Source organism: Podarcis muralis, chromosome 3 (genome assembly GCF_964188315.1).
Source record: "Podarcis muralis chromosome 3, rPodMur119.hap1.1, whole genome shotgun sequence".
NCBI lineage: Eukaryota > Metazoa > Chordata > Lepidosauria > Squamata > Lacertidae > Podarcis > Podarcis muralis.
The window spans coordinates 19,580,017-19,595,591 of NC_135657.1; the positions used below are offsets into that span (position 1 = coordinate 19,580,017).

Here is a 15,575-nt window from a genome sequence, read left to right on the forward strand (position 1 = left end):
CTCATTTTGAGGACCGTTGCTGTTGTTATCACCCTCTTATTTCTATAACACTATTACTTACTTTATAGGATAAAGAATTATCTTTTTTTTTTTAATAAAAAGAGACATCATTATTTATTTATTTCTCTCTTTTCTATGATATTTCTGTTCGAAACAGCTTGCTGAAATAGATAAATGGGTTTATGAGGCTGCCCATCATAGCGAGAGATTGCCTTGCCTGAAATTTCCATCTTCTCCATGAAGAAGAGGAAGAGGAAGAGGAAGAGGAAGAAGACATTGATTTAAATAGGGAGGGGGAGAGGAACATACTGCCACCAAAGAAATGTCAAAATTGTTCCCCCCTTTTTTTTTAAAAAAAGGAAATCACCAAGAATTTGAAATCATCAACTAAAACAGTAAAACACACACACACACACACACACACACACACACACACACACACACTTCAGGCTGCAATTCTAACCCCCACTTACCTGTCGGCTTTTGGAAAGAGGCAGGATGGTTCCATAGACATGTCAGAGCCCTGGCACCTCCTTCACAAAGCCTTCTGGAAGCTTCTGCTCAGCTTAGGGAAGGAGGCGCGATGCTCATGTGCATGATGTTAGAACGTCACACACATGACATCGACCCCCCAATGCTGCTCGCAAGCTAGCGGCTCTGGCCCTAACTGTTCCCCTATAAAAAATATTTCACTGCACGCCAGCCACCCCTGGGTGGGCTCGAACCACCAACCTTCTGGTTAACAGCCAGATGCATTATACCTCTAAAGAGACAACAGAAAGAGAATCATATCTGCTTCCTACTGGAGAATATTCCAGAGCGCAGGAGCCTCCAACAGAAAAGGCCTTGATTTGTATGGAGGTCAACTGAACCTAAGCTTCTGTGAGGAACTTAAGTGTTGGTCAGAGGTTCAGAAGGGTTTTAAAGATCAAAACCAGCATCTTGAACTAGGCCTGGACATTTATTTGCCACATTTATACCACACTTTTCCTCCAAGGAGCTCAAACGGTGTACATGGTTCTCCCCCTCCCTATTTTATCTGTGTGACAACCTGTGAGGTAGGATAGGCTGAGAGACAGTGGATGGCCCAAGGTCACCCAGTGGGGATTTGAACCCTGGTCTCCCAGGGCCCAGTTCAACCTGGCTTGTCTAGTAACTGGCAGCCCATGCTGTTGCCTTCAGATAAGTGGCATGTACGAGAATGCCGGCTCAAACCTCTCAACAGCACGGGTGGCAGCCTTTTGCGCTAATTGAAGTTTCTGCAGCATCTTCAAGGGCAGTTATGAACTTAAAGAGTTCGTAACTGTAACCTGATCTGCAAATCACCAGGCAGGAACAAAGGGCAGGGGCCAAGTGTCAATTTGCGCTACGATCAGAGAACTCGCTGTCTATGCGCAAGTTGGGCTGTGGAAACACTTTCAGGTGGTGTAAATATAGGACTGGAAATTCAAATTACAGCAGCAATCATGTTTTACTGCATTTCTTAAAGAAAAATTCTGCATAAAAAAATAACAATAAATGACCACATAGAACACAGCTGGAGAGAAGCAGCAGCAGTTGTTGCTGCCTGGGCACCAAGGAAAACCTGTGGCAGAGCTGGTCTCTAGGCCCACTTGCAAGAAGTCCTGCATCATTACCTGGATACAGCTTTCCTGGGGTATCATAGAATTATAGAGCTGAAAGGGATCAAAAGGGTCATCTAGTCCAACTCCCGGCAATACAGGAATCTTTCACCTGTGAGGGCTGAACCCATGACCTTGAGATTAAGAGGCTTATGCTGTACCAGTGGGGATGGGAGATGGGTTCTCTTCCAGGGCCAATTTATGTGGGTTTGTGTGATGGCAGGGGTGGAATTTGGCAAGCAATCTGGCCCAGTTGGGGATGACTTCAGATTAGCTCTAATCCAGCCTTTCTCAACCTGTGGGTCCCCAGATGTTGTTGAACTACAACTCCCATCACCCCTAGCTAGCAAGGCCAGAGCTCAGGGGATGATGGGAGTTGTAATCCAACAACATCTGGGGGGCCCACAGTTTGAGAACCGCTGCATGATAGTCTAATGTATTATTTTGCCTGATTTGAAATCCAGCAACAGGTACAGTGTAGCCCTGGACAACAATTGTGGACAACAATTTGTGGGCTGAGCTGTAATATTGTGTGAGTGTGTGTGAGAGAGAGAGGGGGGGGGAGAGAGAGAGAGAGAGAGAGAGAGAGAGAGAGAGAGAGAGAGATATGATGATGATGGAAGGACAGTCCCGCTTCCCAGTAGTGTTCAGATCTAGGATTCCATACTTGCCAGTCTACAACCAAGACATGGCTGCAACAACGGTTATTATTTAGGAGGCTCTGGTTCTTATAAACCTGACTGGTTACATGACACTGCCTCCTCCTTTCCAAGTGGTATAAAGTAACACCAGTTCATGCACTTGCTGCCAGCTGCTTAATAGTTTCTACAAATTTCAGGTCTCTTAGTCAGGCACATATATAGAGAGTAATCCCGGACCCACTAACATGCTTGTAAGTCCTACTGCCCTCCATAGGATTTGCAAACATTTAAGTGCGTGCAGAATTGCAACCTTATGTGCTTAATTCTTGCTGCTGCTGTTCTTTATATCCTTTCTCATTTTTTGAGGAAAATGAAACACCAAAGATGAACTTCAAAAATCTAGAAGCATTGCTCTCCCTCAGGTAGCCTTGCAAATAAGTTCAGAAAAATTACTAGCCTACAGTAAAGTTTATTAGCCTGCTTCCCCACACATAGCTATGTTAATCATAAAGGTAAAGGGACCTCTCACAATTAGATCCAGTCGTGGCCGACTCTGGGGTTGTGGCGCTCAGCTCGCTTTATTGGCCGAGGGAGCCGGCGTACAGCTTCCGGGTCGTGTGGCCAGCATGACTAAGCCGCTTCTGGCAAACCAGAGCAGCGCACGGAAACGCCATTTAGCTTCCCGCCGAAGGAGTACCTATTTATCTACTTGCACTTTGACGTGCTTTCAAACTGCTAGGTAGGCAGGAGCTGGGACTGAGCTCGTCGCGGGGATTCGAACTGCCGACCTTCTGATCGGCAAGCCCTAGGCTCTGTGGTTTAACCCACAGCGCCACCCGCATCCCCTGATGTTAATCATGTGAGGACTTAAAAAGGGGGGGGGGCGTAAGAATCCTCCCTGCAGGATAACAGTTGGAGTCAAGATCAACTCCAGGTTCTTAAGAATCTATGGACAAGATCCACTGACTCTGACCTGTTTTGCATGTCATGATAAGCCAAACCATGGTTTAGTGCAAATGAGCAAATACGTGAGCTTTGGTGAAAAGATTACGACTGCTTCGCTCGTCCTCTGGCCCTGATGTTGTTACTTTGCAGTAAGCTAAGTCACAGTTTGGCTTAGTGTTTCATCCGAACTTATGGTTTATCTCCAGGTGAGCCGCATCCTATAGCCATGGTTACTTCCATGGTTTGACTGGGGGAGGGAAGCCAAGAACCCAGGTTCAGACATAACAGTAAGTCAAACCCTGGTTTAGCTTACAGCAGCATGACAGTATGAGGACCACAGGAGGAGCAAAGCACCACCCATCTTTTCTTCAGGAGCACACACATTGGCTTGTTCATGCTTCAACATATCATTCCAAAGACAGTTAATGCCTAGTTCTCTCTAAAGTGGTAAGCCTGGGTTACGGCTGTGCCACTTCAGATGGCAGGTGAGGGGGTTACATGACGTAATGGTCCTCCACACAGTAAGTACCCACAGAAAACCATCATATCAAGGAGAAGAGTGCAACCCAACCTTTCAAACATTATTGAATTTTTTTTAAAAAAAATAATTTAACCATACATAAAGTTGTTTTCTTCCAAGACAAACACATGCACAGATGTTAGGTCTTGTATGTAGTCATCCACATGGCATCAAAATAAACTTGGGAAAACTTTTACCTTACAGGTTAAGCTCACACCCATAGGGTATACTTCAATCTAAAAGCAATAAGATAATTTATCCATAGTAGTACAGATGAGGCAACCTCAGAGAGAACAAAAAGCAACTCCAGTTAGAGGCAAACTCTTACCTGAGCTGTGAAACATTATGAAGCATCTGCCACTGGTGCAACATCTGCCTACAGGTCACTAAAGCTTCTTCTGGGCCCTTGTGCACCAATTCCAGTTTCACTTTGGTGAAGAGTAAACTGCAAGAAGGGCAGGGAGAAAGGGAAGAAAATTACGATTTCATTTTACAGGCATGTCTTTTATCAAGGGAAGCATTACCACTTATGAATGGATGGAGCTTAGGGACTTGCTACCATGCCAGGTTTAGCAATGAATCTCCAGGTTTTCAGTTAGATCATATATGCTAATAGTGAACTCGGGTGAACATTGCCAGGATTGTAGCCAAAATGGATCCACTGAGAAGCAAGAGGGATGGATCAGAACAAGATGGGGGGGGGGACTGTAATGCTCTGGGACAGTGATGGCCAAACTTGGCCCTCCAGCTGTTTTGGGACTACAATTTCCATCATCCCTGACCACTGGTCCTGTTAGCTAGGGATGATGGGAGTTGTAGTCCCAAAACAGCTGGAGGGCCATCACTGCTCTAGGAGATACTAAATGTCTGAGAGCGATGGCAACAAAAAACTGTTGGTGGTGGAATGGAATAGGACAAGGCATGGTCAACTAGGAGAACTCCCACTGTAACATTTTGTTGCTGGTCCTACTTGTTTTCTAGGTAATTCCACTGTCACCAAACACTCTAATTTCTTTCTCTCTCTCTCTCTCTCTCTCTCTCTCTCTCTCTCTTTCTCTTTGCACTTTAGTACTGCAAACAAAACAGCTCCTCCAAATGGGTAGAAGAGTGTGAAGTTATACAGTGGATGCTCGGGTTGCGAACGTGATCCGTGCGGGATGCACGTACGCAACCCGCAGCGTACGCAACCCGCAGCAGCGCGTCTGCACACACGCAGGTTGCAATTTGGCACTTCTGCGCATGCACGACCACCGAAACCCGGAAGTAACCCGTTCCAGTACTTCCGGGTTTCGGCGGTCCATAACCTGAAAAAAAGCAACCTGAAGCATCTGTAACCCAAGGTATGGCTGCACTTAAATGAAAAAGCCTCCAAGATTATCAGGAACAAGTTTAAAGACAAAGTATTGGTGCAAACCAGACCCCTCGCTCCCTTAGGCTTGCTACCCATTCTTTAATTCAAAGAACAGTAATACAACATTTTAATATATATTTTTAAAGCTACTCATTGAAATAAGCAATGGGCTGCAATCCAAAACCCATCAGGGACGGTGGTCCCAGCATCACTCCATTGGTGAAGACCACCAGCTGAATATGTGGCCAGATGGAACAGCTGCCGGCAGCCAGCAGAGAGCCCTGGAAAACTCTGCCCCTGAAGTAGAGAACTTAAAAAGAATGTTTATCTCAGCTCCTCAAAGGTTAGTGGAATGCCACTATCATTCCTCAAAGATGCCAGAGTTTCTAGATGACTGTTTACATTGCAAGCTGCAAATGAGGTTGCAGTTCAACCTGCCAAGCAGGAATGCCAAATGCACAACATGGAAACAGACATGCACACCCCTTCGCCAGGCACACAGGGTAAGTTGTGAATTGGAAAGTTCACACATAATATATCCATATATGCATACGGTCAATTCCCTGGCATGGGTAACTTATTCAATGCATTATAGTCCTCTTTAGGCATTATGAAAAGGGGAATGTAAATACACAAGGAAGTGTGCTAGTCTCAACCCCCTCCATCATTGTTTCCATCGCCTTGCAACTCACAGAAGGTGACTTTCTGCAGGAGTCAGCCTGCCGCATAATCTGTGCCACAATCCTATCAACATTACCATTCATTATCCTTTACAAAGTTCCACACACACACACACACACACACACACACACACACACACACACAGTGGTACCTCAGGTTACATACACTTCAGGTTACAGACTCCGCTAACCCAGAAATAGTGCTTCAGGTTAAGAACTTTGCTTCAGGATGAGAACAGAAATCGTGCTCTGGCGGCGCAGCAGCAGCGGGAGGCCCCATTAGCTAAAGTGGTGCTTCAGGTTAAGAACAGTTTCAGGTTAAGTACGGACCTCTGGAACGAATTAAGTACTTTACCCGAGGTACCACTGTGTGTATGTATATCTATATGTGTGTGTGTGTGTGTGTGTGTGTGTGTATATATATATATATATGCTTTCGTAGATTTTCACGGGTATAGGTATGCAGGTTTTGGTGTCCTCGGGTGTCTTCCCGTGTAAAAGTTGGGGTGTCTAGGCGACGTTTCGACGAGGTCTCACTCGTCATCTTCAGGCTGGTGCTTTCGGCTTCTTGTTACTGGAACAGAGCAGGATCTCAGTGTTTGAGTTCCTATAAATACTGTTGAGGGGTGTGGTATGTAGCCTCCAATGTTCTGGGCCGAGAGGAAGTTCCCAGGCTAGTGTGCCTTTTCTTCTTTTGTTCCTTAGTTGCTTGAGGGATATCTTGAGTGATTTCTTGAGTGATATCCTGAGTACCACTTAGGTGGGTCATTAGGTGTGGATTAGTTGCTAAGGCCTTTGTGTCTTGACCTCTTGAACTTTGTGAAGAGTTTTTCTGAGAAGATGGCTGTAGTTGTGCTCTGGCTTGGCTTCGTGTATAGGGGCGAGCTGTGGTTTTGTGGCCTGTGCCAGCCAGATCTGTGTAGGGATTGCAGGGGGGTGCAGCATCCGGAGGTGCCATCATGGTTTGGCTACTGGATGGTGTCTGTAATTTATCTGTGGAGAGGGTCTGGGTTTGGGTCTGGTGTGGTTGATTGGTGATGGCGTTCTGTGTGCCTCTGGATCTGGTGTCAGTTTTTGTGGGGAGGGCTAATTTCCAGATGTCTGGCAAGCGGGATGTGTCGTCACGCTTGTTCATGTTGTGAGGGTGTTTCTCTATCTCGATGGCTTCCATGATTATTCTCTTGTGGTGATGTTCCATGTTAGAGAGCAATTTGGAATCTGCAAAATTAATTTCGTGTCCTGTTTCTTTCATGTGTTGGAAAAGAGAGGAAGTTTTTTCTTCTTTTTTGACGGCATTCTTGTGTTCTGCGATACGTGCATTTATTCGTCTGTTTGTTTGTCCAATGTACGTGGCTGGGCAGGCTTTGCAGGGTATTTCATAGACCCCTTGGTTTTCCAACTGGATTTTATCCTTGGGGTTTCTGAGGATATTGGCTATCTTTTGGTTGGCGCAAAAGGCTGTTTTGATATTGTGTTTATGGAGGATTTTGCTAATTTTATCTGTAGTGCCCTTGATATAAGGAAGGAGGGCCATGCCATTGTTTTCTTCTGTGTCTTGGTTTTTGGGGGGTGTTAACCAAGGGGTCTATGAAATACCCTGCAAAGCCTGCCCAGCCACGTACATTGGACAAACAAACAGACGAATAAATGCACGTATCGCAGAACACAAGAATGCCGTCAAAAAAGAAGAAAAAACTTCCTCTCTTTTCCAACACATGAAAGAAACAGGACACGAAATTAATTTTGCAGATTCCAAATTGCTCTCTAACATGGAACATCACCACAAGAGAATAATCATGGAAGCCATCGAGATAGAGAAACACCCTCACAACATGAACAAGCGTGACGACACATCCCGCTTGCCAGACATCTGGAAATTAGCCCTCCCCACAAAAACTGACACCAGATCCAGAGGCACACAGAACGCCATCACCAATCAACCACACCAGACCCAAACCCAGACCCTCTCCACAGATAAATTACAGACACCATCCAGTAGCCAAACCATGATGGCACCTCCGGATGCTGCACCCCCCTGCAATCCCTACACAGATCTGGCTGGCACAGGCCACAAAACCACAGCTCGCCCCTATACACGAAGCCAAGCCAGAGCACAACTACAGCCATCTTCTCAGAAAAACTCTTCACAAAGTTCAAGAGGTCAAGACACAAAGGCCTTAGCAACTAATCCACACCTAATGACCCACCTAAGTGGTACTCAGGATATCACTCAAGAAATCACTCAAGATATCCCTCAAGCAACTAAGGAACAAAAGAAGAAAAGGCACACTAGCCTGGGAACTTCCTCTCGGCCCAGAACATTGGAGGCTACACACCACACCCCTCAACAGTATTTATAGGAACTCAAACACTGAGATCCTGCTCTGTTCCAGTAACAAGAAGCCGAAAGCACCTGCCTGAAGATGACGAGTGAGACCTCGTCGAAACGTCGCCTAGACACCCCAACTTTTACACGGGAAGATACCCGAGGACACCAAAACCTGCATTCCTGTACCCGTGAAAATCTACGAAAGCAAATATATATATATATATATATATATATCATACATCAATTTACATAAACAATACATACAATAAATACAATACATACTTTACCTGTATACATACCCAACATAGATACCCCATAAATGTTGACTTCCAACTCCTCTCATTGGGTTATTTTACTATTTTAATAGTTTAAGTGCATTTCATTTTGTTTTTCTGATTTCCCTTTTTTCCATGCTACTTTTGCTTTACATTTCCTCTATTTTCTAGATTCATTCTATATCTGTCAGGAGATTTACCTTATCTATATACCGTATTTCTCGAGATATTCCTTAAAACTTAGCCATTCCTTATTAACTTTTTGAGTAGTGTTTCCTCTTATTCTCCCCGTTAACTTTGCACAGTGTAGATATTTAATCATTTTCGATAACCAGTCTGTTTTGGTGGGGATGTTGTTACTTTTCTAATTCTTGGCTATTAGAATCCTTGCCGCTGTGGTTGCATACATAAATAACGGTCTAAAAGTTTTCTTGATTTCTTTGGACATAATACCAAGTAGGGAGGTTTTTTTATGAAAGAGAATTTGAACATTTTTTAAAGTTCATTATAAATGGTATCCCAGATTTCTCTTACCCATTTACACTCCCACCACATGTGTATAAATGTGCCTACCCCATTTTTACATCTCCAACATATATCAGTACTGTTCTTATACATTTTAGCCAACTTGGTTTCCCTTCAGATTGTATAAATCTTTTGCCTTTACAAACTTCCTAATATGTGCTGTGTGTTGTAAAGAACTTGGTAGTCACATCACATCCACTACAGATGAACAGCACCCAAGATACAGGCACACCTAGGAAACGCAGATATCCTCCATCATCTTGTTCTGTTCTATCTGCTCTTATTTCTTGGCATAACTAACAAGTCCTATATTCATCTTCCGCATTTGATGGGTGGGGAGAGGAAAGGTAGTGCCTGGTGCTTGGTAGTGCCTGGTGCTGCCTTTTATGACCATTAGGTTATCCCTTGTCGAAGGGAAACTCCACACTGGAGTAGAAATCATACATTGAACAGATGGAAAGCTCTTCAATCTGAGCAGGCCGAAATCTTCCATCATAGAGCTTCAGTATGCTGATGACAACGTAGTGTGCGCATGCTCAGATGATGACCTCCAAACCATCCTAAATATCTTTGCAGAAGCTTACAAAAAGCTTGGCCTATCATTCAACATCCAAAAAACCAAAGTGCTGCACCAACAACCCCTGTGCAGCACCACAAATCCAACTCGATGGTGTTATGTTGGAAAATGTCAATCACTTCTCCTACCTAGGCAGTTATCTTTCCACAAGGGCCAGCACTGATGCCAAAATCCAGCATTGCCTGAGATCTGTGAATGCGGCTTTCTCCCAATTGAAGTGCAGAGTGTTTGAGGATCGCGATATTCGCAGGGAAACCAAAATGCTTGTTTACAAAGCTATTGTACTACCAACCTCACTATATTCTTGTGAAACATGGACCACTTATAAACACCATCTCCAACTCCTCGAAACATTCCACCAACGGTGTCTCTGAAAATTTTTACACATCACTTGGGAAGAAAGGCGAACTAATATCAGTGTACAGGAAGAAGCAAAGATCACCAGTGTTGAAGCAATGATTCTTCAACATCAACTTCGTTGGACTGGTCATGCATGATGATCATCTTCCAAAGCAACTACAGTGGTACCTCGGGTTAAGTACTTAATTCGTTCCGGGGGTCCGTTCTTAACCTGAAACTGTTCTTAACCTGAAGCACCACTTTAGCTAATGGGACCTCCCACTGCCACCGCCGCGTGATTTCTGTTCTCATCCTGAAGCAAAGTTCTTAACCCGAGGTACTATTTCTGGCTTAGCGGAGTCTGTAACCTGAAGCGTCTGTAACCTGAAGTGTATGTAATCTGAGGTACCACTGTACTCTATTCCGAACTTAAAAATGGAAAGCGTAATGCTGGTGGTCAACAAAAGAGGTCTAAAGACTGTCTCAAGACAAATCTAAAAAAATGTAGTATAAACACCGACAACTGGGAAACACTGGCCTGCGAGCGCTCCAGTTGGAGAACAGCCTTTACCAAAGTTGTCATGGGCTTTGAAGACACTCAAACTCAGGACGCAAGGGAGAAACGTGCTAAGAGGAAGGCACGCTTGGCAAATCCAAACCGTGATCAACTCCCACCTGGAAACCAATGTCCCCACTGTGGAAGGATGTGTGGATCCAGAATTGGCCTCCAGTCACTGACGGACTCATTGTTAAAATTGTGTTTATGGAAGACAATCTTACTCGGCTACGAGTGATCACCAAAGAAGAAGAACCCTTGCCTCTTCCACTAGCACAATGCAACATCGACACAAAGCTTTAACAAGAGCGTTACATTTTAAGCCAAGTAAAAGATGCTGTTCTAGCTGCTGCGTTCCAAATCCCTTTCGCTGCCCACAGTTGCAGCGGTTATAGCAAGAACTAGAGTTGAGCACTAAGCGCCACTGAAAAGAAAAGGCGACAGAGCTGTGCTTAAAATGTCATTCATTTGAAACATAGACAGCCCTGTCAGATTGCATTTGCTTACCTGAAAGATTGCTTCTTCCCACCCATGGCCTCCCATGACAGCACCATTCCATAGGAATAATGAAATTGTCACTCAGCAGTGGAAGATTGGTTGAATTTTAGAGACTGAACATTTGCGAGAAATGGATCTCTCCACCTAGCGACAAGGACGGTCACTGATCGTTCAGACATGCATGTACAATGTCGACACACGTTTTAATTTGGTTTTCAGATTATCGTCAATTCTAATTACCTGGCGGATATTTTAAATAGTTGTTTTAACTCCTGTTTTTGGCAGATAATTTTATTTACCCTTTTTGCAAACCGCTTTGAGGTTGGATCACAATCAAGCGGCACATGCAATCTTGTGAAATGCAGAAATAATCTCCGAGCACCTTTACAAGGCTAGACATGCATGGACTCCCAAGGCATTTATTGATCAGAAAATACATTTTATTTAATAATGGTTTGTTTCAAAGTTCACAAGTGACTCCGTACACATATTTAAAATTAAGAGCTGCCATTTGATTGGAGTTTGGATTATCTGAGGGTTTTGAATGCCCCTGCCCTGCCTCCCCCAAGTCTACTTCTCTAGTACCATGTGAATAATTCGGGTTGCCCTGAAGGAGATCTCAGTGTTATTTTCTAGATATGGGTGTGCAGAGCATATATTATAGAGAAGTGAAGCTGGAAGGTAGAATAACATTTCTTTGTTAGAGATTTCCCTAGTACCGCTCCAGGTTTCCTCTGCGCATTGCCTTGTATTTGTGTGAATAATAATACCCCCCCCCTCTGTCCCCGTCCTTCTCCTTCTTCCTTATCTGGCTTTATGCCACTAAAGAGAACTTCTGGGCAAAGCGTTAACTCTGTCAACTGGCATGACTCAGTCTTAACGGCCGGTTTAATTTCCACATGACCTTTTAACTATGAGTGGTACCATTAAAGTGTTGAGGTGGATTTATCAAAGCTAAACACACACATGTATATTTAATAACTGTATCCATATTATAGGTTTCATGGAGGAAAATAATTTGGAGGGGTGGGGGGTTGAGCGTCCATAAAGTATTGGTACTTCTTGTGTCCATAAAAGTGCTGGTCGGGGAATATATTTTCTTGTTTGTTCTCTAAGGTAAGATAATCACTTACTATTAGGGCTGCCAAATGTCCAGGAATTGCTCAGAAAAATGGCGCCTGAGTGGATTTTTCTTGAATCAGCAAAATGTCTGAGAAAACCCAGACATGTAGCAGTAAGTGCTATTGGGCTATTTTTTACAAAATAAGAATAAAGAAAGCTGAACAGCTTTTGACCACAAAGAAAGAAAAAAGCTCAACAACATCTGGATTTTCACTTTGGGGAATATGGCAACCCTACTTACTATGTTGTATTGTTTTCTAGATCAGCCTGGGAGCAACAAGTAACATTTAGGCTAGAAGAACTTCCAGGCTTAAAATGAATCCCTGGCTTCTTCTTTTTTAAAAGGTAAAGGTAAAGGTACCCCTGCCCGTACGGGCCAGTCTTGACAGACTCTAGGGTTGTGCGCTCATCTCACTCAAGAGGCCGGGGGCCAGCGCTGTCCGGAGACACTTCCGGGTCCCGCTAGAAAGCGGTCCCTATCTATCTACTTGCACCCGAGGGTGCTTTCGAACTGCTAGGTTGGCAGGCGCTGGGACCGAGCAACGGGAGCGCACCCTGCCGTGGGGATTCGAACCGCCGACCTTTCGATTGGCAAGCCCTAGGCGCTGAGGCTTTTACCCACAGCGCCACCCGCGTCTTCTTTTTTACTGGCTCATTATTCAGTATAAAGACGGAAATGGTATTTGAGAGGATACTGGGCAAGATGATGGGAATGTGATGAGCATGTCAAGAACATAAATGGCAGCCTTCCCTAACAATATGCTCTCCAAGTGTTTTGGATTCCAATTCACATAAGCTGCAGTGAATATAGGTAATGGTCAGGGATGGTGGGAGATTGTAGCCCGAAATATCTAGAAGGGACCAGGTTGGAGGAGGCTGGTATGTGGTTATGAGTGAAAAAAAGACAGTCACGGAACCAAGAAATTACAGTGGTACCTCGGGTTACATACGCTTCAGGTTACATACTCCACTAACCCAGAAATATTGCTTCAGGTTAAGAACTTTGCTTCAGGATCAGAACAGAAATTGTGCTCCAGCGGTGCAGCAGCAGCAGGAGGCCCCATTAGCTAAAGTGGTGCTTCAAGTTAAGAACAGTTTCAGGTTAAGTACGGACCTCCAGAACAAATTAAGTACTTAACTCGAGGTACCACTGTACACAAAACAAAAGAATTGCCATGAAAATCCCTGAAACGAGAAGTAATCGACTAAAGAATTAAATAAAAAAAATAAAAATAAAAAATAAAAAATTAACCTAGAATTAAACAAAGACTTAACAAGATTCAAAACTGGTTTTACTGAACTAATCAGTTTCCTCAGAAGGAAATAAAGAAATTATAAACCTTAAATGATTTTAGACAAACTCAAGAGCAAACTCAAGAGCTGAAACGCTTTTTTGATTTTTGTTATTTAATTTAATTTTTGTTATTTAATTTAATTCTATTAACTCGTTTCAGTGATTTTCATGGCAATTCTTTTGTTTTGGGTATGTGGTTATGAGCTGGTGTACGATCAAAAGACCCTGATGTTGGGAAAGATGGAGGGCACAAGGAGAAGGGGAGGACAGAGGACGAGATGGTTGGACAGTGTTCTCGAAGCTACCAGCATGAGTCTGACCAAACTGCAGGAGGCAGTGGAAGACAGGAGTGCCTGGCGTGCTCTGGTCCATGGGGTCACAAAGAGTCAGACACGCCTAAACAACAACAAATGATTGAAAGGATGGAGAAGGACAGGGGAGGTCTGGATTCCAATCACCATCCAATCACAAAGTTCACTGAGTGATCCTGAGTCTCATTCTACCTCAGCATAGTCCACTTTGCAGGGCTGTTATGAGGACAAAATGGGTCATAATCACCCCGTATACTGCCTAAGACCCAAGAGTGGAGGAAATAAAAACGCAGTAGGTACATTTAGCATAGATGAGTCTTAAGCGTTGAATGTGAATAGATGATTTTTTCCCTCACGCTGCTGGCAACAGCACTGCTCCCTAAAATCCCATTATTTTATGCAAAAGGTATTCTGGTACCCTCTCATTATCTTCGCTGGCGCTTGCTTTTTATTAAGCATACTTTTGATTCCAATTGTTCCCTCAGTGTAGAAGTTCCTCCTGCTGCCACTGTCTTCCCATCTGGGCCCAGAGTATTTGCATACCTTGAAATCCCATTAGACCATTTCAAAAGCTCGTACATTTCTGCCCCTTGCTCTGGGCTGCATTCAGTTCCTTCTTTGTTTAAAATGACAGGGAACACAAAGTATTTATGTTCACAGTAAATCAAAACTACCTCTTTCGTTCTTCGTATTGCTTTGGTACAACGGAGGGGGGAGCAAATCAGTGGCCTTCTTCAGAATCTAGGAAGTATAATGCTTCCTTTGCAAAAGAGACAAAAGATATGAACTGCTTCACCTTCCCATGGAAGGTATCAAGAAAGCAGTGTCCTATATCCCCAAAAAACCCCAATTCCCCATAGACCAAAGGCCGAGATCACAACTGTCTCCTGCTCCCTAGAATGCAGCCCTTTATACTAAAGGTTAAGGTAAAGGACCCCTGGACGGTTAAGTCCAGTCAAAGGTGACTTTGGGGTTATGGGTGGTCATCTCACTTTCAGGCCGAGGAAGTCCATTTGTCCATTTGTCCACAGACAGCTTTCTAGGTCATGTGGCCAGCAGGACTAAACCGCTTCTGGAGCAACGGAACACCGTGATGGAAACCAGAGCGCATGGAAACGCTGTTTACCTTCCCGCCGCAGCGGTACCTATTTATCTACTTGCACTGGTGTGCTTTCGAACTGCTAGGTTGGCAGGAGCTGGGATAGAGCAAAGGGAGCTCACCCGGTCACAGGAATTCGAACCACCGACCTTCTGATCAGCAAGCCCAAGAGGCTCAGTGGTTTAGACCAGTGTTTCCCAACCTTGGGCCTCCAGCTGTTTTTGAACTACAATTCCCATCATTCCTGACCACTGGTCTTGCTAGCTAGGGATGATGGGAGTTGTAGTCCAAAAACTGCTGGAGGCCCAAGGTTGGGAAACACTGGTTTAGACCACAGCGCTATCTGAGCATCAGACAATGTTCCCAAAATTTCTCAGATTCCTGAGAGTGGAGATGTGGGTGATTGGGAAGCACAACTCATGTAGTTCTCCCTTATGGAGGGCAAAAGTAGAAATGGCGAAACTGTTGGAAAAGTGTCTTTTCACTCATTCGCCCCATTCACATACAGAACCATAGAGTTGGAAGGGACCCCAAGCGTCCACTAGTCCAACCCCTTGCAATGCAGGAATCTCAACTAAAACATTCATGACAGATGCCCCCCCCCCCAATCTCTGCTTAAAAACCTCCAAGGCAGGAGAGTCCACGACCTCCCGAGGGAGACTGTTCCATGGTCAAACAGCTCTTACTGCCAGAAAGTTCTCCTGATGTTTAGTTGGAATCTCCTTTTGTGCAACTTGAATCCATTGGTTTGAATCCTACCCTCCGGAGCGGGAGGAAACAAGCTTGCTTCCTTTCCTATGTGACAGCCCTTCAGAAATAATAATAATAATAATAATAATAATAATAATAATAATAATAATAATAATAATAATAATACTTTATTATTTATAC

At 44.1% G+C, this 15,575-nt stretch overlaps 1 protein-coding gene across 1 annotated transcript in view; it reads right to left on the reverse strand.

Moving 5' to 3' along the window:
- The window catches only part of TTC7A (tetratricopeptide repeat domain 7A), a 182,695-nt gene that overhangs the window by 61,117 nt on the left and 106,003 nt on the right, over positions 1-15,575 (reverse strand). Inside the window, exon 16 of the mRNA XM_028724852.2 lies at positions 4,057-4,173. Coding sequence (XP_028580685.2) covers positions 4,057-4,173 — 117 coding nt within the window. The remainder of the gene's footprint in view (positions 1-4,056; positions 4,174-15,575) is intronic.